This window comes from Onychomys torridus, chromosome 7, assembly GCF_903995425.1.
Source record: "Onychomys torridus chromosome 7, mOncTor1.1, whole genome shotgun sequence".
NCBI lineage: Eukaryota > Metazoa > Chordata > Mammalia > Rodentia > Cricetidae > Onychomys > Onychomys torridus.
This window is the reverse complement of record NC_050449.1, coordinates 17698730-17723352: the sequence shown is the minus strand read 5'-3', so window position 1 is coordinate 17723352 and position 24623 is coordinate 17698730. Positions and strand designations below refer to the sequence as shown.

General features: G+C 40.4%; 1 protein-coding gene across 4 annotated transcripts in view; it reads right to left on the bottom strand.

Moving 5' to 3' along the window:
- Bbs9 (Bardet-Biedl syndrome 9) overlaps positions 1-24623 on the bottom strand; it is a 427340-nt gene that overhangs the window by 171493 nt on the left and 231224 nt on the right. The window contains exon 19 of one of the 4 annotated variants that reach the window (XM_036194272.1): positions 9216-9449. The exons of the other annotated variants lie outside the window; for them this stretch is intronic. Coding sequence (XP_036050165.1) covers positions 9333-9449 — 117 coding nt within the window. The 3' untranslated portion in view covers positions 9216-9332. Of the gene's footprint in view, positions 1-9215; positions 9450-24623 lie in introns of those variants that run through there. 4 annotated transcript variants of the gene reach the window in all.

The following is a 24623-nucleotide window of genomic DNA, read 5'->3' as shown; positions in this document are numbered from 1 at the left end:
ATTTTGGTCACTTCCTAGCTGCCTAGGAAGTGGCACTCACTTCTAATGGAAGAGTCAATTCCTGGGTCACCCTGAGTAGGATTTCTTTAGAGGTATTCCTGTGTCTGGCATATTCAAATAGATATTATAATATACAAACTGAATGTCTACTAATTATATTTTTATAGAAACTTTTAAGTTTCTCTGGTAATCAGTTCTTTTGCCTTGTTGAAAGCCAAATAAATAATTTGACTCTTTAATATCTTTAAAAATTATTTTTCTTTTATCTACATGTATGTGTTTGCAGGTTTCCTGGAGGCCAGAAAAGGGTATTGGATCCCTGCAGCTGCAGATACAGATAATTATAAGTTGTCCAATATGAGTGCTGGTAATTGAACTTGGGACCTCAGAAAGAGCAGAATGTGCTTTACATCATTAAGATGTTCTCCAGCCCCTTATACTTCCTTTCTTAAATTATCATAACACAAAAAATATTATTCTTTTATGTAATATATTTAATTCTTTGAGAATTGCATATGCATGCTATGTATTTTAACAATTATTCTTTTAAAGCATGAATTTGAGTAAAATAATCAAAAGCAACCACATTTTGGTAGCTGGAAAGTAAGAAAACTTGACCTTCTATTTTTCTTACTTAACCAATATTTTTTGCACAGTTACAAGCATATTTTAAGTATCACCACTATGCAACCACATACTAATAACAAATCTCATTCCCTCTCTAAAAAAAAGTGGGCTAGAAAATAGGAAAAGAAGCTTCTCAAAGTAAGTTACCAACAAACAAAAAAATTCAGCTGATCTGCAGTGATGAAAATGTATTCCATGCTATGCATCAAATCAGCAGAGGTCTGAACTCAAATAATATCTACTCACAGAGTGAAATTTCTGAACTCAAATGATGTCTACTCATAGTTAAATGAAGACTGCATGGTTTTGTGAGACAGTATGCCACATTTTTCCCAGAAGGAAGAAGCATATCATAAACATAATAACTAATATATTTATTAAATTTATACATAACTTACATTTACATGAGGAAGACACTCCAAGCACTATATACCATATGGCTCTAATTAAAAATACTTCTATTCTTACATTTTATACACAATAGCACACATTAACAAATCTGGAACTATATGTACTAAATTGAAATTATGTCCTATGTAAGATTTGAGTAATTTTTCTTTCTTTTTCCGTATCTGTATTTTCTGATATAGAATTCTCTGTTCATGTTTTAGGAAGTTGTATTTTAATAAGTGAAGATATGCCACGCTGATTTTTCCATGTTATATGGAGCTACTGCCATGTTCCTTCTTCAAGACAGACCTGTGCTGAGTAGTAAAGCAGAGAAGCCTCTAAAGATGGGGGCATGCGTCTCCGCAGACGCCAGCAGTACACAAAGAGCCCACTCCAGGCTTCTGATGTTTCCACTGTTTTTCTTAAATGTGAAATTCCCGTATGTCCTCACACTTCAGCCTAAGGAAAGGCAAGGGTTTGTTTTCCAACCACTGGCTTTTGCTGCACTCTACTGGAACATTCCCTGATGTTCTCCACAAAAAGATCAATAAAGTATGCCTAGATCTCTGCTACATGTGAACAATGGTCTCATAGAGGTTTACATATTTCCAGGGTCCATTAACAATATTTTATCTAATAAAAGGGTTTGAGTATACAAACACACACACCAAACATTTGCTCACATGTTACAAAATGATTGGGTGTATATATATCTATATTCATCGATTATGATATGGTAAAGAAAGAACTTTTAAACATTATCAATTCATTTTTCATATAATTCACTTAGAGCTATTTTTTTTTCTCATCACTTCTAAGCAAACCAAAAGATCTATCTCCAATTACTTTAAGAGTGCAGTAAATCCCTGGACACACCTGATCCTGACTCTTAGGAAGAGTCATGGTTAACTGCTTATTGTCGTGTGGTAATCCTAACTGTACTAAAGCAGGTTGTCTTACAGTTAGTTTACTGGGAAGGAGCTGAATGACTTCCACCTGCTTTGTCCAATGACCAGCACTCAGGTCTCAATCTTCTACTGACCACCACCCCAACACCTGCAGTCAATATTCTGCATGAAGTGCTCTCCGGGAAAAGTAAACTGATTTATATTGGCCCCAAATTCCACAAAACAGTATCTAGAGAAGCCTTGGTAGCACCAGTGCAGTGGACAAGCTCCAGGCTGTACTCCCTTGGAACTCCGACATAGGGAAGCTCACTTCAGCTGTCTTGGACATTGCCAGCACAGACGTTGGCAAGAATCCCAATGGAGAAAATACTTCTCAATTTTTACTAATACCTGCTAAAATTATGTTTTGGCCTCGTTGCCTGGAAAGAAAAGTCTGGAATGACCCTTCTTTTGACTTTATAATCTGCATAAATCTCTCCAAGAGGCTTCACAAGGAAACTTTCCATGGAACATTTCTTTGGGGGGGGGGAGGTGGCAGTGAGCTTCTGAGCAAAGGTCTCCTCTCTGAAGCTGTCCCAGATGCGTATCAAAAGTACAAAAGTGCTAGGCCATAGAAAAAGGTACCGAAGTGCCCAGCAGCCTAAGAATAGATGTCTGCCTAGACTTCACCCAAGCTGGTGTGAGCCAGCTGCACACCAGCACCCCACGCATCTGGTGCCTGACTAGTAGCAAGGCCAGACCTCAAGGCCAAGAGCCACGGGGCTGGGGCCTTGTTATTTGCACAACAACTGCTACAAAACAGCTGTGTGTCTTTGGGAAGTCACTGGCCTGCCAAAGGAGTCCTACCCATAAGCCCTAAGAGATGGACAGTGCATGGGTGGGAAGGTACCCCAGTTTATGGAGAAGCAGAGTTCCCGGAGCTCCGATAACCTGCCCACGGCCAGAAGTAAGTAAGAAAAACCCAGATTCACGTGACCCCCAAATCTCCGTCAATCCTACCAAGCTGCCTCAGCTACCCTGGTTCCTGTCCCGTCTCAGCTGTGGGCTGTTGGAAGACTGTGGGCAGGTCTTCATATACCTGAGACTTATTCCTCCTTTAAATGAAGTAACTGATTTCCAAGACCTCTTCATACTCAAAATATCCACTCCTTAGTATCTGCTCAGGTCTTCCACTTGCCCTTACATTTTTTTCCTTGATGTGACATTAGGAAGTAAATTAACCAAGGTAAATCAGAAAGGCCTTATGTGTCTAATACTCTGATATTGAGAGTAAGTCTATATAATATCCTTGCTGAACTTGACTGATACTGGATTAGATAGTTATCAAAAAAAGGCAGGCTAAACAATATATGACTGCTTCTAAGACAATGTATCAACTGCTTGTAAAACAATGTATCAACTGTTTCTAATACAATGTATCAACTGTTTCTAAGACAATGAATCAACTGCTTCTAAGACAATGTATCAACAGCTTCTAAGACAATGTATCAACTGCTTCTAAGACAATGTATCAACTGTTTCTAAGACAATGTATCAACTGTTTCTAAGACAATGTATCAACTGCTTCTAAGACAATGTATCAACTGCTTCTCCGGCACTTAACCTCCTTTGTGAGCCTCTACTCCCTAAAGCTCTTTATTATTTACTCACAACGATTTTGTGGAAATAAAACTCTTTAAAAATCAACATATTTATAATCAAATAAAAGCTGTATTTGTGTCACACCCATCACCCTTAAAACCTAGTTTCATGGTGTTCTGTGTTTATTATGTATCATAAACTCTAAGCATATTTATATAATAAGGTAAAGTAAATTTAACTGAAAAACTATTACATTTATAAAGAAAATGGTTTGGTGCTTTCAAACAAGCTTCTATTTCCATAAACTTAATTATTAGTCACTTTAAAGAAAAAAAGGCATTTATAATGTCTATTTTTCTAAAAAAAAAAAAAAAAAAAAGGTATATTTTATCTCACTAGTGACAAATAATTTAATTAAAGCTCCAAGCCCACATTTTTCTTTTTTAAGTGGCAGGTATTTTCATTAACTAGCACATAGTTAACCCATTGTCACAAGCCCCTAAAATAGCCCATGTGGTGGATAATAATTAAGGTAGCAAGGGCAAAAGGTTACTTAAGACTTCACCATGGTATGAGCTTAAATTATAGGTTTTAAGCAAGATGGAAGGACCAATGCACAGGGAAAATGTGCAATTTTAATGGAATGCAGAACAAATTAACTTTTTAACATGAAATGCTACTCAATTGCATAATGGGATTTTGCTGAGTGCTACAGGGGGCAGAGAATAAAAGTGACAGCACAAGGTATGCCTGCTAACTACTTCCAGCTAAGGGTATTATTGGCCCACTAAACGGGCACATAATAATACCATGAAAGACTGGTCTGCCACCTGATTGGCGTGTTTTGTTGGTTGGTCTTTTTTTAAAAGACTGGGAAAGATCAAAACCTTTTAGGAGTTTTGCTAGCATGCTTCCCAAGTTTTTTCTGTAGCCTGAGGAAGAGCTCCATGCTGTCACTGTCACCCCTCTTGTCCTCCACCCTAATCTATTATTAAGTCAACCAGAAAGGTGGCTACAAGACGCTTTCAAACTCAGTTCTCTCCATGTGGACCACCACCCTATGTCCCTGTTGACCTGGGAGCCTGAAATTCAATCTGTGCCTCCTGCTGGTAAAGCAATAACCACAGGGCATGGAACCAGCCTTTGTTTTCATCCAATTAATTGAGTGGAAATGGCTTCCACTGTGAAAAGACCCTTCATGACCCAGCTCTAAAACCTGGCCAAAAAAAGGGGGGGGGGAGGAAGAGAATGGACCAGCAATTCAAGCTTCAGAATTGTGTCACAAAAAGTCGCCATGCTAGACACTGGCCACCCATTCAGTTTCCCAAGAGTGTGCTCTTTTGTAGCCACTTTTTGTTCCCGTTTTCACAAGTGACAACACACCCATTAGCCTTCAGCCAGCCAGAAGCCTTTGCACAGAAAATACAGCAGACATCCTGACAGCACTCATCACAACCAGATGGGTCCCTTAGCATGGACACAGAATTACAGATCTACAAGCATCTAGAGGAACACCTTGCTAATCTCCAGACCAGCAAATTTCGGAGGCTAAATTTATTCATAATACTGTCTAAGAACTTCGAAGATCCTCCTATGTGCTAGGCACCATGTTGGGTCCTCACAGAACTGGGGATCTAGCAATGAATGCACAGTGCCTCATGTAGTCTCTCTCCATCCTTCCCTCCTAATGGAAAGCACCCACACTGAAAGTGAACATTGACCAGTACATGCTCCATTGCTCATCTCTCCTCATCATATGTTGACGTCCACAAGGAAAGGGCCTGAAAGCAAAGACTGGGTGTAGAGGAAAGAATGGTTCTAAGATTTTGGTTTCCAGAAACAGTCACTTTGACTAGAAGAGGCTTGAGGGGGCATGTCCTTCCAGTCAGGCATGTCCCAGAACATTCTTAACATCTGTGTCTTTGACAGGCTCTGCTAACCATCCCTGATGGCTCTGCCTTGGAGCCTGGGTGGAACCTGGGAAATGTTTCTTAACTAAGGACATGTAGGCAGTCAGAACTGGAGTCAGGGATGGTAATTACTTGCTAATAGATTCTTGAATTGAATTGGAAGCATATCTATATGTAGAAGAAGACTGGATGTCACCAATCTGGAAACAGGAAATGTTACAAAGGGGAAGTCTCTGACTTGAATTACCATACTCTCAAAGTGTTCATCAGAAAGACATTTGTATCACAGAAGGAATTTCTCCCGGGGAGATAATGCTATAAATATTATTTCTTTCACAGAACAGTCCTCAACAGACTCATTTAGCCTATCATGTATCAAAACAGAATTGAACTAGTATATATTTGAAATTAGAAAATGAAAAATAATAGATTTGCAATAGGCTTAGTACATTATTTACCCTAAAAACAGCTGTGTGGATTAGACCCTCTCTCTAAAACAGCTGTGTGGATTAGACCCTCTCTCTAAAAACAGCTGTATGGATTAGACCCTCTCTCTAAAAACAGCTGTAACTGCTGTGTAGCTTCTGAAGTGGACAGCTCATCGCCCTGACCAGATCTGAAACTATCTGAGAACAACCACTTCAAATGCAGTGTACCCCCCTTCCTGGCACCTCTGCCCAATGTCCTAGTAAATATCTGTTGAGCCAATGTAGGTAAATGAAAGGTTTTCCTAAAAGGACAAGAGGAGGCAATGTTCCTACTTCCCATTCACACACAGGGAAAATGGTCAATGGGGCTTCAGGGTTAAAAACGGACAAGGCTTCTCTCCCTATCTCCCCTGCTGTCCCACATGTGCCCGGCACCACAGATTTCTACAGTTAAAATGCCTGTAAGTTATAGTGTGGAGCAGCTTGAGAAGTCCCACGGGCTGCTAAACTACATGGCAATGAGGACTGTGCCTTCCTTGAGTACTGCTAAGGCCTCAATGACCTGGTATAGATGGCCTTCAGAATTCAGCAGCCTGGCATTACAGCAGGCATTCAAATAACATTTCCTTAGCCAGGCATGAGGGTGACACCCATAATCCCACCATGAGGGAGGCTGAGGACAGGATGATCCTGAATCCAAGGCTAATCTGGGCTACATATCAAGGCACTGTTTCAAAATATAACAAACAAAAAAGAAACATACAACAAAAGAATGTTAAAGGAACAAATAACTAACTATAACTATAACTATCCCCAGACATTCATAGCCCCTGCCCCCACCCCCAAGGTCTATACTGGTTAGTAGCAAGTTGTGAACCCTGAAATCTACAATTTGTTTTAAACTTTTATAAATGTGGATAAAAGAATCCTTGCACAACATCCTAGGAAAGGCCACAGCCCCTCAAAGTCAGTGTCAGGAGATAGTCCACAGTAGTGAGTACTACACAGAAGCAGGACCCCATCAAGGTCAACCTGATCTCACTGGGAGGAAAAGCAAACTCCAAGGGTTGCCAGCATCTCTAATTTTTCAAGAGAAGCATTTTATTTTTCCAGTTAATTTGTATCAACTATTAATAATATGACAACAACATGGTGTGAGCCCACTGTAATTGCTTGTTTTGCTTTTGACAGTTCTGCAGTCAAACTGAGGTCCTGGTGCATGCTAGTCAAGTACCTGATTCTAATGCTTCATCAAGAAGATACAGCCAACTACCTATTTTGTTCTTAAAGGCCCAATTACCTTTTCGCTGCTCTAGAAGTATTACAGCAAAGTTAAGAAGGCTGTCAACAGGGAGAGACAGAATATGCAGAACTAAGCCTGGGAGCCACAACGGCCCCTTCAGACCTGTAAGATCACAGTTAGAGCAATGCTTTTCAAACTTTAAATAACTGAAATCATAAACTACGCCCAATGTCTATAGTGAAAAACAAAATCCCCGAGGCACACAGTTGAAGGCTAGCCCTTGTAAAGATAGCCCAGGAGGCTCCACAGGGCCCCTGGATGCCATGGGAGCCCAGGCAGAAAACTAGTAGTTTTAGTGGAAGACATCTGGGGGCAAAAGGAAGCAGGAAATTCTATGGCAAATCTAATAAGCATGTGTATTCAAAGCTGGTACAAAGTCAAATACGTTTTGTGAAATGTTCCACTATAAAGTGCTCTGCTTCTGATGGAAAGGCAAGACAAAATCCCCAAGTGCATGCTGACTCCAGTTTCCTATTGCTTGAGTTCACAAAAAGCATGTATAAGAGATTGTAACATTATAAGGGGCCAAGACGAAGTGGAGGAAGGTAATTAAGAAGACTGAGGACTGGACTCAGACTTTCAAAGATACACCCTTGGGGGCAATAGCGGCATGATTACTATGGGAAAGGCACCAAGCCACACTAGAGGAGGGTTCTTACACACTGGGCATTAGGCTAAGAGCGTCAAAGACATTTCCTCTACTGTACAGTAGCACAACTCTTTTGAGAGTAACAAGCCACTTTCCAGTTGGACTTGAGGTCCATTCTATAGGAGGAAACTCATGTCTGCTTCTGTTAATCTGGCCAAACTGCCTCCTAAGTACTTATCCTTTTCTGCTGTTGTTATTTTAAAATGTATTTTTATTTTATGTGTATGAATGTTTTGCATGTATGTATATGCACCATGTGCATATAGTGTTCGTAGAGACCATAAGAGGGTGCCAGATCCCCTGGAACTGAAGTTTACAGATGGTTGTGAGCCACCACAGGAGTGTTGAGACCCAAACCTGGGTCCACTATAAGGGTAGTAAGTGCTCTTAACAGCTGAGCAAGCTTTCCAGCCCCTATTTTGGGTTGGTGGGGGGTGGGGGTTGTTGTTGATGTTGTTTTGCTTTGTTTTGAGCTAGGATCTCACCATGTACCCAGAGTGGTCTACAACACACTATGTAGACCAGGCTGGCCTCCAACTCACAGCTCTACCTCTAGCCCTGCCTCCCAGGTGTGGAATTAAAGTTGTGTGTTGAAACACTCACATTTATACCCACAGATCAGTGCCGCGTCCAGCCTTCGTCAGAGAAGGTCCTCTCACAGCAGGTGATGGTTAGTGTATGAAATTTACAACTGGCCACAGAGCAGAGGGTGAGTGATGGCGGAGTTCTTGGCCTCACCAGAGACAGCTGAAACTCCTCTCCAAAGGGCTAGGGGGTGCCGTGGAAGGGAGGCAGAAGAGCATAAAGGTCAAAGGTGGAGAAATGTGCAACAAAGATGTCCTCTGGCCGTGGCACAGCTATTGCACTCATGAATTCACATCACCCATCGTTATCCGCACAAGACTTAGCCCTTCAGCATTTCATCATGGAGGAAGGACGGTCTCATGAGGCCCTTCTCTTTCAATAAGGACTATGGCAATTCAAGCTTGTTGTGGGAGGTGTCACCCCTGTTTTGGTGGGGCCAGAGATAAGCTGCCCTTATCCACTGAACAACTTCTCACCCATACACAGAGGGCGGAGAGTAGGAAGAGCGCTTACTGTAAAGGGTCCCAGCGGGAGGGGAGTAGGTATAAAAATGACTAAGATTTATAATAAAATGCATAAAACTGGCAGGCAATAACAAAATGAGGGGCTCCTGCAAAGGGCTTCAAATGCTCTGTTACGTCTGTTACGTATGCCGTGCATCCTCAGTAAGATCTACGGGAAAAGCACTAACTGGACGTGTCTTTGGTGGCTGGGAGTACGCTCGGGGTGTGAGCCCTTGCGGAGCCTGTGAAAGGCTCTGAGTGGGACCCGGAAAGTGGGGAGATGCACGCCTCCTCTAACTGGGTGTGTCTGGCCCTCACTGCCTTTTTTACTTTTGTGTCTGGATCAGTGGCTGCTCTTCTCCATCTTGTCGTGTTAAACCTGTGACAGACGACCGTCCTGAAACCTGTGCAGTTCTCATTTAACAGCACAGGGGCGCCTTCTACTCGGTTATCTTGATTGCATGTGGATTTGAGAGTGCTGCCGCCAATAAGATAACCTTACATGCTGCAATGAGGGAGCACACAAAGCATGGAATCTAGGCAGAGGAGCATGGGTTTTGATTCTCTGGAAAACAAAAGAAAAGTGTCAGTATCAAAAGACTGCAAGTCTGTTTGAGTTACTAATCCCCCTAAATTATTCGGTTTGAAGAAACTAAATGCATTCAGGGTTAGAAATTCCAGGAGTGATTTTTCATTTTCCCTTTAGTCTTTATGATAACCACTCTCCTTTGTAGATCCTACACCACTCAGGAGCCTTTGTAAAGAAACCAAAGTCACTAAACTTGGCCTAGCCACACAGCAGTATTTATTCCAGATTATCTGTTATCTCATAGAACCAAAAGAGAGAGATAGTACCCCCAAGGAGTAATTGGAAAGACGTCCTCCAATCCTGCTTCTTTCTGTTCCCTTCACACACTGGAGGTCTCTTTTCCTCGCATCTTGGCAGCACAGACAGTTTGTGTTCTTGTGTGTGCTAGCAGGACACTACCTAGACATAATTACCTAACAACTAGATCTTCTCCTCATTCTTAAAACCAAGTAAATGAATTATTGAGAGGAAAATGCAGCTTAATTACATTATTTGTGTTCAACGTACACTCACTAACTTTACTGTGTCTGTCTGTACTGTCTTCTATTATTGTTATACCACATCTTTTAAGATAACAGTTTTAAAGTAAATTGGATTATTTATCCCAATTTTCCTAATGGGAGGAAGACTGGGAATTAGACCAATGGACTAAGAGCCTCAGACATAATCCCTACATCTAATACAGATGCTAAAAGAGGAAACAGCTCATCTCAGTGTTAGTAAGACCAGGACACAACAGGTGAACCACACTGAGAGTATGAGACAGCATCTTCGACTTTAAATTGGCAAAGATTCCTACTGTTGATTTTGTTTAGTGATAATGCCCAGATCAGCTCTGGTGGCTCATATCTGCAATCCCAGCACATGGTGGAGGAAAGGGAAGGAGCTCAGGATCATCTTCAACTCTATGACCAGATAGAGGCCACAGGAGGGTACAAGGGACTCTGTCACAACGCAAAACAAAAAAAACCTCCAATGTCACCAGAAAACTGAGCTTGACCAGTGAACAGAAGGAATGTAACATACCCTTTCGGGAAAGAAACATACATCAGACACCTTTGCAAAAATACATTTACCTTGGACCAGTTGGTCCACAATAAAAACTTATCCTAAGGAAATGGTCAATAATGAGCCAAGTTTAACTCCAAAGAAATTCACTGCAGCAATATTCACAATAGTAAAGTTCTCAAAGGAAATTAATTGCTCAATACTAGAAAATTGATTAAATTGATTTGGGCATAAATAACCACACAATATGGAATTAAGAAAGATGTTCTAGCAATATTTAAAATAACTTAAGAATATTCCTGAGATCCAATAAGAGAGGCTGGTTCCATATCCAGTGCCCCAACCGATTGGCTACCCTCTCCTGCACTGCAACCAATCTCTAGACTTCAAACCAAGATCCTCAGCCAACAGGTTCCAGCTATGCCACATCCAAACTCTCCACAATTCTCCAAGGCTGGACTAGGGACACACATCCTGTACACTCTCCCAGTGTCCTGTGTCCACCCGACTTCATTCCACCTCAGCCATTTCCAACATCTAGGGCCAAGTCGCCTGCACAGCCACTCTTCCATCCCAACCTGCTCTGTCCATATCAAACACAGAACTGACCAAGGAAGTCACATGCCCAGGTCACACCACAAAGATACAAACAGTATACAGTGTCTCCTCTCTAAAAGCTCCCAGTACTGTAGAAATGTTTGCAATAAGAATTACCTAGATGAACACAGGACACAGAATTTAAAAGAACAATAATGAACTTCTTCAAAGAATTCAAGGTGTTTAAAGAAGACACAAAGAAACATCTCAATGAAATTAAGGATAAAGAACTTAAGGGGTGCTGGGGACGCTGTGAATGTGTTGCTTTGATTGACTGAAAATAAAACACTGATTGGCCAGTAGCCAGGCAGGAAGTATAGTATAGGCAGGATAAGCAGAGGAGAGAATGCTGGAAACAGGAAGGCTGAGTCAGGAGTCACCAGCCAGAGACAGAGGAAGCACGATGTGAAAGTACTAGCAAGCCACAAGCCACGTGGCAACTTAGAGATGATTAGAAATGGGTTAACTTAAGATGTAAGAACTAGATAGCAAAAAGCCTGCCATGGCCATAGAGTTTATAAGTAATATAAGTCTCAAGGGGAACTCTCCTCCACTCCTGGTGGGAATGCAAGCTTGTACAGCCACTTTGGAAATCAATATGGCGCTTCCTTAGAAAATTGGAAATCAATCTCCCCCAAGACCCAGCTGTAGCACTCTTGGGCATATACCCAAGGAACGCTCAATCATACCACAAGGGCATTTGCTCAGCTATGTTCATATCAGCATTGTTTGTAATAGCCAGAACCTGGAAACAACCTTGATGCCCTTCAACTGAAGAATGGATAAATAAAATGTGGTACATATATACAATGGAGTACTACTCAGCAGAGAAAAACAATGACACCATGAGGTTTGCAGGCAAATGGATAGAACTAGAAAAAAATCATCCTGAGTGAGGTAACCCAGACTCAGAAGGACAAACATGGTATGTACTCACTCATAGGAGGATACTAGATGTAAAACAAAGAGTCTGCTATACAACTCCAGGGAGGCTACCTAGAAAATGGGACCCTAGGAAAGACACAGGGATCACCCAATGACAGAGAAATGGATGAGATCTACATGAACAACCTGGACGACAGTGGGAGTAATGAAGGGCAAGGTTCAAGGGAAAGAAAGCTTAGGGGAGCAGGAGATCCCAGCTGGATCAAGAACAGAAAGGGAGAACAAGGAATAACAGACCATGATAAATGAAGACCACATGAAAACAGGAATAGGCAGAGTGCTGGAGAGGTCCCCTTAAATCCACAATGATACATCCTCTGTAGACTGCTGGCAAGGGTCGAGAGAAAGCCTGATCTGACCTAGTCTGATGATCAGATGGCCAAACACCCTAATGGTCGTGCTGGAACTCCCATCCAATAACTGATGGATGCAGAGATCCTCAGCCAGGCCCCAGGTGGAGCTCCAGGAGTCCGATTGTTGAGAAAGAGGAGGGACTGTAAGAATGTGAATTGTTGAGCCCAAGATTGGAAAAAGCACAGGGACAAATAGCCAAACAAATGGAAGCACATGAATTATGAACCAAAGGCTGTGGAGCCCCCAGCTGGATCAGGCCCTCTGGATAAGTGAGACAATTGAATAGCTTGAACTGTTTGGGAGGCAGCCAGGCTGTGGGACCAGGACCTGTCCTTAGTGCATGAGCTGGCTGTTCGGAACTTTGGGCTTACACAGGGACACTTTGCTCAGCCTGGGAGGGGACTGGACCTGCCTGTACTGAATCCACCAGGTTTAAATGAATACCCAGGGGAGTCTTGGCCATGGAGGAGATGGGAATGGAGGGGAGAGAGTGGAGGAAATGTGGGGGTGGGGGCGGGAGGGGGGAGGACAGGGGAACCCATGGCTGATGTATAAAATTAAAACACAAATATAATAATTAAAAATAGTAAAAAAAATTAAAATAAAATAAAAAGCTGTCCATTTCCCTTTACTTTTTTTATTGCATCAACTAAGCATACTAACATAAAATACAATTAAAATAATGAGGGTGAACCCATTTTTCTCTTTTCCTCAAACAATAATTCTCACTCAAGGGGTGACATGATACATTTTATAAATGCATATTCTTAGACATGTATTAAAATGCTCACATTGCCTCTCATTGTATGAATACAAACTAGAAACATACCAATATTGATTAAGACTAGAATGAAATCTATATGCTGGTTGGGAGGATAATATTAGGGACTGAACAAAATGGTTAAAATATAGTTATCCAGAGCTGAGAGAGAAACATAAATTCACAACGTTGTTCAAATTTTAAACCAGGAAATACCTTAAATCTGACCATGTATGTTGGCAGAAAACATTGTTTCTGTGAAATTTTAAAAAATGAAACATTAAAAAATGAAAGTTTGATTTTTTTTTTCCTTTAAAAAAAAAGTAATATAAGTCTCTGTGTGTTTATTTGGCTCTGAGTGGCTGCGGGCCAGGGCAGGACTGGAGATAACTCCAGCAACAAAGGGATGTGGTAGTTTTATTGAAAATGGCCCCTATAGGCTCATATATTTTATTTGAATGCTTAGTCACCAGGGAGTGGAACTATTTAAGAAGGTTTAGGAGGTATGGCCTTGTTGGAGGAAGTGTATCACCAGGAGTGGGCTTTGAGGATTTCATAGCCCATGTTAGGCCTAGCTCTTCTCTCTCCTACCTGTTGCCTGAAGATCAGGATGTTAAGCCCTCAGTTACTTCTCCAGCACCATGCCTGCCAGCCTCCCAGCATATAGCCATACTCCCTGCCACGATGACAATGGACTGACTCTCTGGAACCGTAAGCAAGATCCCAATTAAATATTTTCTTCTATAAGTTTTCATGGCCATGGTGTCTCTTCAAAAAGTGGAATAGTAACTATAAAACAAGGGAAATAAATTCCCAAATGATATCCAAAGAAACACAACATATAGCTGATGGAAATGCTGAAGACAATCCAAGACTTGAGAACTCAATAAAATTACCACCAACCCATTAATAGTAGGTGATTTCAATACCCAACTTTCTCTAATAGACAGGTCATTTGGACAAAAACTAAACAGAAAACATCAGAATGAGTTGACATCATACATTAAACTGACTTAACAGATTGCCTACAGAATATTCCACCCAAACACTAAAGAATACGCATTATACTCAGCAGCACATAGAACTTCTCTAGAATAGACCACATCCTAGGACACAAACCAAGTTCAAAAATATCTAAATGTATCCTATCTGATCACAACTTAAAACTTAAAATCCCTAGTGAATACACCAACTACTAGAGATTAAACAACTCATTACTGAATGACAAATAAGTCAAAGAAGAAATCAAAAAAGAAATAAAAATATTCTGGAACTAAATGAAACTGAAAACACAGCACACCCAAACCTCTGGGACACACGGAAACCAGTCCTATGAGAGAAAACTGGAGCTATAAGCACCAACATTAAAAAAAATTCAGAGAGGGCACAATAAATGACTTAATCATGTTTTTCAAAGTTCTTAAATTGCAAGAACAAACCAAATCCAAACCCAGTCAAAGGCAAGAATGATTTTTTAATGACAATATCTCACTATGTAGCTCAATAAGACCTCAAACTTGCAATCTTCTTGCCTCAGCTACTTAAGTGTTGTGATTACAAAGGACTATGCCACCACAGTTTACTTCAATTTAAGTCATAATAATAAAATAGCTAAATTATTGTTTTTACTTACCATGATTCTCTTCCTAGAAAAAAGAGGAATGTTAAAATGGCTGAGCAGAGAATCTGGGGACATCCAAGAGTTTTAGAAATGCTGTGTTCTCCACACCTTAACTTTGGTAATAAACTATTATTTATAGACCAGTAGGTGACTACAGGCTATACGCACTGTCAATAAATCATTGCCTAGTGTTTATAATAAAGTGTCCAAAAACATTAATTCATTGAATAAAAAAAAGAACAATAACTTTTCTAGGTGTTTGTTATACATAGCCTATTGAATAATATCAGATGCCAGTCAGCAGCTCTTAAACCATTTTTATTTTAGAATACTTCAAAATATTGTATTAGTCCTATGATTAGGACCTATGGGGAAAATGCACTTAGAAAAATAAGTGTAAACCCAATTGTTATATAGCAAATAATTTACCTCAAATGATGTAAGTATTGAGTTTTTCAAATGTCATGGGAACGATGATGGGACCTATTCTTTCTCCAGGATAATTACTTTGTAAACACAAAAGGATCATAAAAATTCCACAGTGGCAAAACAGAGCGCTGAAACACCTTGAGAGCTCCCGTGCAGTCACAGTGGTGGAAGACTGCCCCCAGCACCTACAGTGACTGCTCGGTTCCAGGAGTGGGCACAATAAACAGAGGCATGCAGCTTGTAAAGGAAACTACATGTCTCATTAGCAAGATTATTTCCTTGCCCCAGAGAAATTATTGGCAGAAATAGAAGGCAAGTCTCCAGAAGCTCCCAGACAAAATACCAACTCCCTTGGAAGAACCCGAGACTTCCACAAACGTGATGTGTGTCAAGAGTCATGTGCAGAGCACCACTCCAAGCTTTGTGCTAAGGCCCCAAGCACAGAAGTGAACACACTAGGGCTGGCAGTTCATCTTAACCTAGAGACACACTAGAAACAGACTGGGGAAAGATCCCTGTCAACTGAACCATGCAGCACTCACTTGCTAAAGAAATCCAGGGCCCTGGAAGGCACAGGAGGCAGAAGCAAGGCTGTGAAGTTTTCTAAAAGCCAGGTCCTAGCATAACAAAATGAAAACAAGCGACAGAACCCCACACTAGAATAACCCATTATTAACCTACAGAGCTGCTATTATTGCTAAATTGGTTACTTCTCTGCTGCTGCAATAAAATGCCATGAGCAAGGTCACTTACAGAAGAAAGCTAACTGGGGCTTACAGTCCAGAGTCCAGCATGGCAGAGCCCAGGCCTAGCAGCAAACGGCAGCAGGACAGGAAGCTGAGAGCTCACATCTTGAACCGGGAGCATGAAGCAGAACGCGAACAACAAGTAGGGTAAGGCCATCAGCTCCCACAGCCTGTCCTTGGTGACAAACTTACTTCCTTCAACAAGGCCACACCTCTTAAACCTCCCCAAACAGTGCCACCAACTGGGGACAAAATGATCAAATATTGGAACATTTCTTATTCAAACCACCACAGTCACTACTGCTATCTGTCAAAATGATTTAAACACATTTAATTAAATAACCACATATGACACAACTGCTCATATTTCACTTGACATGTAGTTTTATCTTTTGATTTCATAAGTAATTATATTCGATGGCAAAAGATTAGACTAGAAGAGAATGGGCCTAGTTATTATCTACAGTAGAAACCGATGCTTGTAGCTAAAACCATTGAACAATACCGCTATACACCTTTCCCAGCTGCAAAGGATTCTACATATACTAACCCTCCAATGAGGCTTTACTGGCACACTTAAACTGTCCCCTGAATAAACCACCTTTCAATGATCAAATGTTCTACTTTATGAGGCCTTTTGCTCACTAACCCCAAACACCTATCACTCAAATATCCGGAGACAGTCAAGATTCAAACCCACTAAAGGACCACCCCAAAATGTACTTCCTAATATATATCTGAAGAAGTTAAGTGCATGTACATAAGATTATATGAAAAGTGTACAGAATTCATTAGAACTAACATACCATTTTGTGCTGTCTCCTGGAAAATGGTCAGCAGCTCAATTTAGACATAAGTGTGTAGGAAAAGGGAACGTGTGGCTTAATTCGGGATGGGTTTGTGCACTAACCCTGGAGAGCATGGAACCTGCACCTGGCTTCAGTATGCTGACCATGAGGACCGGACAGGCAACCATGCTGAAGTCTTGTCAAGAAATACTTTAAATATTAAAAAACTATGTCAACCCTTGTTCTGCTCATGAGTAGACTTGATACAATCAAGAAAAATTAGTTTCGGATGTGGAATACTTCAGGGATTTGAAGTAGTTTGCTAAATAGGAAGCTAAATCCAATTACTTCTCTAAAGCTTTGGCATCTTTAACTGAAAACCAATATTTCCAATTAACATTAAACAAATATCCAAGCTTATCCACATATTCCAGGCATGCTTTCTGGCTAACAACCACTGCATCTCTGCATTTAATTATTTCCATATGCATATATAGGGTCTGCTTTATACTCAAGTATATAAGGCAAGAGAAAAAGGGAAATGTTAAATGTCTTCTGTAGGCCACTCTGCACATGCACAACTCAAATTCAACCTTCTATATAATCACATCTCCCTAGTTAAGAGCATGCCAACACACTTCTCCTTAACTGTGATATTCCAACTGCATAAATGAGGTGAATGTCAAAGGCACTTTTAAAAATTACTTTATTCTGCTCCCAAATTACAACAAATTAACAAACAGCATTAAATATTGTTCTTAGAGTGTTAAAAAAAAAACTTCAAGCAATTGAGATACTGTGAACAAGGTTATTATGTGGCTCCCTTAATTTCGAAGGAAACTTTCTGAGCAAGGATGGTGGGGAGGAAAGAGTCGGCCAGCAGAAGCTCTTCTCTAAAGGAATACCTAAATTTAGAATTCTCTAAAGGAGCAGCAGGATGTGGCTGGGCAGCTCAAATGCCTGTCTGAAGCCGATTCACCACTCATCACATCCTGTATCATCAAAATTAGTGGCAATCTTCACCTTAATACACACTATTAAGACAGCACATAACTCTTCTGACAAGGACTTTGGGGGCAAGTGATATTTACTCAAAATAAGTAAAATCATTGTCATTAAAACTGTTACTTAGCTTTGTTTCTAGATCAACTCTCTAAGTAAAAAGCAATGTATACACCTGGGTGTATGTGGAGATGTGCACAGTCAAGAAAATGCCAGTGATCCAGGTCTCAATTCTTAGGTAATATTACCCAGACAAACAATCATTGGGTATTATGGGGTAAGATAAGGGAGAGAATGAGGAAGAAGATGGCCAGATCTGGCAAAGAGAGATTCACAAACAGGGCTGCTGCCCTAAAGCCAAGTCACACAAAACGCCAGCGAGAGCTTTGGAGGCCTACCAGCCCCCACTCTTTTTAACTTGGTTAGAAACAGAACCTACTAACCATGATGGTAGCTTATAAAATCTAAGGAGTATGGTTTAGAGAGTCAGCAAGTCAAGTGACCATCTGGTGAGTGGTTAGGATATTACTCCAACATCTCCATAACAAAAGTAACCCAACCCAACTAAAAGTTGTTCAATATCACTAACAGTCAAGTAACAAAAGTTAAAACTACAACAAAACACCTCAAAAGCACTGTGTTAACTGAAAGAGCCCAGATGTAAAGGACTATATGCTTATTCCATGTATATGAAAATCTAGAAAACTCCCACACACAAAAAGGAAAGTGACAGCTGCATGGGGTCAGCTGTGACTGAGGATTAAGGGAAATGAAACAAAGGAGTGTTAGGAAAATGGAAACATTCTAAAGTTGGATTATGGCAATGGTACTACTCTAAAAGTTTATTTAAAATCCTCAAACAATATATTATCAATGGGTTTTTGATATGCAAATTAGATTTCAATAGAGCTGTTTGGAATTTTACTTACTTCTAAAATGACTTATTTTTTTTTATTTTATGTTTCCTACATGTACGCCTGTGCACCACATAAATGCCTGGTACCCATAGAGGCCAGAAGATGGCATCAGAACTCCTGGAACTAGAGTTGTCAACCACCATGGATATGAAAGGAACCAAACTGTGATCCTCTGCAAGAACAGCAGGTGTTTTACCCACTGACCCATCTCTGCAGCCCACTACTATTTTTATGGACAGATGATATGCACATGTATCTATGTGGTTCAAAGTGATATTGCGATTTTAATATGTAAAAGTAATGAATAAATGAAGCTAACTAAAATATTGATCACCTTAATTATTTAACACTTTTGCAATCAGAATATTTAGAAATTACTTTTTTGGAGAAATTTCAGAAGTACAGTACTTGAGTACAACCCTACAACACAAGTGTGACAGCTCACTTGGGACCCAGAGCTTTGGAGGCAGAGCTAGGTCAATCTCTGGGCCTTGTGAGCCCACAAGCATAGTCAATTTGGCAAGTTCTGGAATGGTGAGAGATCCTGTCTCTCTCAAAAAAGACATGAAAACAAGAGACAGTGTCTTTTAGTCCTTTAGGATGGGTATCTTGGTCTCCTAAGGGGATAGGCTATCTTGACCAACATAGTTTCTAGAGAAATAAGAGCTGAGGTTCAAAGATCAGAGTCCTACCCTTCAGAAATATTTGAATAGCATAATGAGAAGTCTTGAGTTAATGTAACAGACATTATATTTCCAAAAAGGTCTTGGACTAGATGGCAAAAACAAATTACAACTATGAAGAAGTGTGATTAATCTTATCTGATGGATCAAATAGTACATGGCACGTTTGACTGTCCACACCAAGACCTGCGAGACTTTTGAGACCAAGGCTCCCACTTAACGAGGGCAGGTCCTCTTACAAACCTCCACAGTTAGTTACAGAGGTGGGAGCTGAGGTTGGAGGTCAGCGTTCCAGTGCCTGCCTAGCTCATATGTACAAAGGTCACAGGAAAGATTGGAGAATATGGCCCATAAATATCGATTAATTCCACAGAGCATGGCTTAGTGGCTGAGGAATCACACAAATAAAAATATTACATAGCACCCAGATGATGTTCTAGTTTATGGACCCCCCTATTTGGGTTTGGATGGGAGGTAAGACTTCCCTGAAATCTAATATCCTGATACAGGAATTTAGAAATCATTTCAAAGTAAACTTTAAAACAAAAATATACATAAGCCATTAGAGAGCCAGTGAAGTTAGATACTAATAGCTGCTGATCTTAATGAATAAATAACACTCCATTTACAGTCTTCAGAAAAAGTGAAAATGTTTTTAAGTTAACACCAAGTTAAATGTTCAAAGGGCTTTTCTCTTAGCTATATTAAGTCTCTTTCACCTGCGTGCTCGTATGTATATACAAGGGCTAACAAGAACATTTGGGATAAAGACCCCCTCCCTGGGCCCTTGGTTACGTGTAGACTCTTAAAGTGGCTCCCTATGTCCTGAGAGCCCTGCCACAGAGAGACAACCAGATGTAAGCAATGTGAAGCTGTGCACTGGTGTCCTTTAAAGATGGCACAGCTATCTGTGGGGAAAGGTCACAAAATTATGTCTCTTGGAAACAGGCTCTGTGTTCCTTTATTTAAAGAGGAACCCAAAGATGTGGGAGAGGGATGGAAGGGGGGCTGAGAGGTCTATAAGGTCTATAATAATCATTAACTTGCAATTCAAACCATTCAGAATGCCATTTAGAGAAAACAGATACAAAGGGGATAATTGTGCTAGATGGGGCTAAATAGGAAAATGGATAACATATATGAAAGGAAACAGCATACAATTACAGAAAAGTGGAGGTCACTTCTGTATTCTTCTCTCATCACTGACACAGAGAGGTAAGATTTTCATTTTCTTATAATGGGTCCATTAATAGTTTGATTGTAATATTAGAAACATCTTACTTCTGAGCATATCTCAAAGAGCCAACTTTTTTAAAAGATCAAACAAGAATCAGAACAAAACTGGAGCAGCAGATGAGCCCTGCTCACTCCTGGCTTGGAGTGCTTTATTTCCCATTGCAGATCACATTTCTGAATCTGATAAACTTACCAGGATAAAATCCCAATGTTAAATTTATGATCTAGGCTAGCACTAGCAAGCAGAAACTCAAATACTGATTGAAGAGCATGCAGATAAAGAGGTATGCATTCAATTTATAAGAAATGCACATGGCCCCAGGGAAGTAAAGTATCCCAGATGGTTATTAAAAGGAGAATGTTAATAGATCTGTTCTTTCCTTGATGGATGGTCTACTGCCACTACTGTCAATCAGCTTTACATCTCTAAACCCAGGGGAGCAAGCATCAGCACTGTAACAATGTTTTGTGCATACACATTGTAGCTGAAACTAAGTCTCACAAAGCCCCTTAACTTAGAACACTATCATTGAGCCTGCCCACCAAATGCCGACCAGCTTATCACACTGCAGGGATGCCACAAAATGACCCCAAAGTCAGCAATGGTTTCTGAAGTCCTAGGCTGATGAAAATGTAAGATTCTTAGTTCCTTTATATAATGATGCTGCAGATAAGATAAATATTTGTAGAGAATCTGATGAGAAGATAAGCACCAGGATAACATCCCGCATGCAGCTTCAAAGAAGCCCAAAGGGGAAAGAGGAAAGATGTTGTTTAAGGAGACGGAGCAGCTTAGCCAAGGTCAAGCACCAGGACCCAAGGCTGACGAACTGATGACTTCATACACACATACACACACACAAAAATCCTGAATACAAGGTTTACATGGTTGTTCCCTAGCCACCTAAGAGAGCCACTCAGTTGTCTGATACTGACACTAATTGAGTAAAAATCACTGTGTAAGTGACAGTCTGCTTGTGGATGAGAACTTTTTTTTTTTTTTTTTCTGATACAGGGTTTCTCTGTGTAGCTTTTGCGCCTTTCCTGGAACTCACTTGGTAGCCCAAGCTGGCCTCGAACTCACAGAGATCCACCTGGCTCTGCCTCCCGAGTGCTGGGATTACAGGCGTGCGCCACAACCGCCTGGTGTGGATGAGAACTTTAAAGGATTACTAGAAAGAAAATGATCAAGTAGAGACATTAAGAACTACAAGATGGCTCCAAAGACATAAGTTTGAATCCAGAACTCATGATGGAAGGTGGAAACCAACTTAGACAAGATGTCTGCTGGTGTCCACATTTCTTCCATGGAATGTGCATACCAACAACATATGCATGCATGCATGCATCCATACATACACACATACAATAAATGTAATAAAAATGCATTATGGGAAATGATATAAGACTCTCCCTATGTAGAATTGTGCTGTACAGGAAAGCAGGCCCTAGGTACACTCAACACATGAAACATAAAAGTCAAAGTAAGCCAGGTTTGTGAAGGCTCACACTGAAGTGTGAAACATTCCAGCAATCATTTTATCTCATTAAATGTTTAAATGTTTCAAATTTGCTGAAATTATTCCACTTGTTTTACTTTTAATATGCATCTAGAAAATGAAGCACTATATAAGCTGCTCAGATGTGTGGCTTGGGCACATTTCTGTTGGACAGCACTGGCCTAGACACTGCAGCCATGCAGATATTAACTACAATCACACACTTATAACAAACACATTTTGTAATCTGTATTCCAGGTTATACTCCAACACAGATAAAGTGAACTATAAGTTACTGTGCAAGGGTTTTGTATATTTCTCAGGTCTGTCTGAGAACTAGGAAGTCAAACAGGGAAGAAGAACCTGACTTTAGTTCACATATCTATCTCTACACAGCATTCGGCCCTAACCGCTCTCTTTGTAGTGAAAAGGCATGAGCCAATTCCATATGGAATAGCAGTAAAAAGCACTGAACATTAACGAAGACCAAGAATTTGTGACCTTACCCTTCCTCAAGAATACATATTGTAAAGTCTACCCTAGCAACTATTTTAAGTGTAGAGTAGTATACGGCATAACCACGTCACTATAGAAAAGTCATTTTAATGCTCATCAAATTGTTATCCAAGAGAAAATTGTTTAGTAACTTTAAGTCATGAGGCTAGAGAAATGGGTCAGTAGTAGAGAGCATTTGCAGCTCTTCCAGAGGACCTGGGTTGGGTTCCCAGCACCCGTGTCAGGCAACTCACAATCACCTGTAACTCCACTTCCAGGGATACACCTCCCTCTTCTGCACTCTGCATATACCTGCACTCACATGTACATTCCCCTTATACACATGAACAATTTTAAAAGTGTTTATGATTTTAAAAACAAATAGTTTTAAAAGAACTTTAAGTACTCTAAAACTATATACCACCTTCAATTTTTCACTTACTCAAAATCTGTACAAATATATACATACATTATAGATTTGTGTCATTATTTATAACTTACTACATATAGTTCACACTTCACTTTCTTTATTTCATCAAATCATGTGTGTATGTGAATATATGTATTCATGCATGTGTGTGTATGTGTATACATGCATTCATGTGTACGATGCTGGGAAGCACACACATGCCATGGTATGTTTTAGAGGTAGGAGGACAACTTCGGGCGTCAGAGTCTCTTCCACCCTCACCTCGGGACAGTGTCTGTCTGACCAGGCTAGCTGTCTCATGAGTCTCTAAGGATTCTGTCTCTGCCTCCCAGCTCACAGCGGGAACACTCAGACTTGCACATCTACCTGGCTTTATGTGAGTACCGGGGATTCAAGCTTAAGTCCTTGGGCTTAGGCAGCAGCTATTTACTCCCAATGTCATCTTTCCAGCATGATTTCCTCAACTAGATGACACGTTTTCTACTAGTTTAGTTTTTAAAATAATTAATTATGTAAAATGCTGCATACCAAAAATAACCATAGGCATTTTCTAACTGTGGAAAGCCAGTAATTAATACGAAAATAACTGGTGAGTGGATTTTCCACCATGGACTTCTCAGCTAAATTTCCAAGAGTAGAATCACATTGTGAAAACATGCGATCTACATTTTCTCTTTACTGCCATCCAATTTTTTCATGTTTTAAGCCCTCATTTATGCCTAAATAACTAATTATAAATTCCCACGCACTATTTTCTCATTTATCCAGTCTACTGCCTTTGGAGACAGAACTTCCCATAGCTTTTGATGAGACACAGAAAATCAGGGCAGCCATGTCCCCAGCTGCACCTCTCCAGTCTTGTAGAGCATGTTCCCCTCCCCAGTGGCAGTGAGTGAAGCAGGCCTCTGCACATGTTCCTTTGTGTTGGTACCAAAACTGCACTCATTTCAAAGCTATGCACCAAAAAGCTCTTAGATTTCCACATGACTTAAAATTATTTTTTTTATATCAGTGCCACACAAATAAACAGAGTGGAAGTTTTAAGTGCAGGAAAAAGTAACAAATAGCAAGCCCCAAACCACATGCTTTCTGTTTAAAATTATGCCTAATAGAGTCCCTGTTTTGCAGAAGAGAAAAAGGATCCAACTCCCTTTCTAGAGCACTAACGATTATCAGCCATTACATCACACACGTCATCTGCCACAGCTCAGATCAGTAAACTTCCTTTCTGGGGAACAGAGGCCTAGTGTTGGAATGGGGAGCCTGAGCCTACACAAAGAGCATCCAAACACAAGCCGAGCCAAAGGCTAAGCCTAAGCTCCCCTTTCTAATTTACCCTACTAGTCAGTCTTGTTTTGACTAGCAAATGTATGTGAAGTTCTTAAAACTTGAAAGACCTGATTTCCTGAAGCTTTCCTGGTGAACAGGATGAATATTAGCATTCTGGGATGGCACTGAAATCAAATTTCTATAGAAGTTAATAAATGGGCCAAAGCCCTCTTCCTCTGATACTTGAGTTTCAGTACAGTACCAGGATTTGGGGAGGCTATCTGAGAGATCATGTTACTGATAGATGAATGCAAAATAATTATGAGAAGATCATGAATATATACGTACACACAATCTCACATGCACATGAG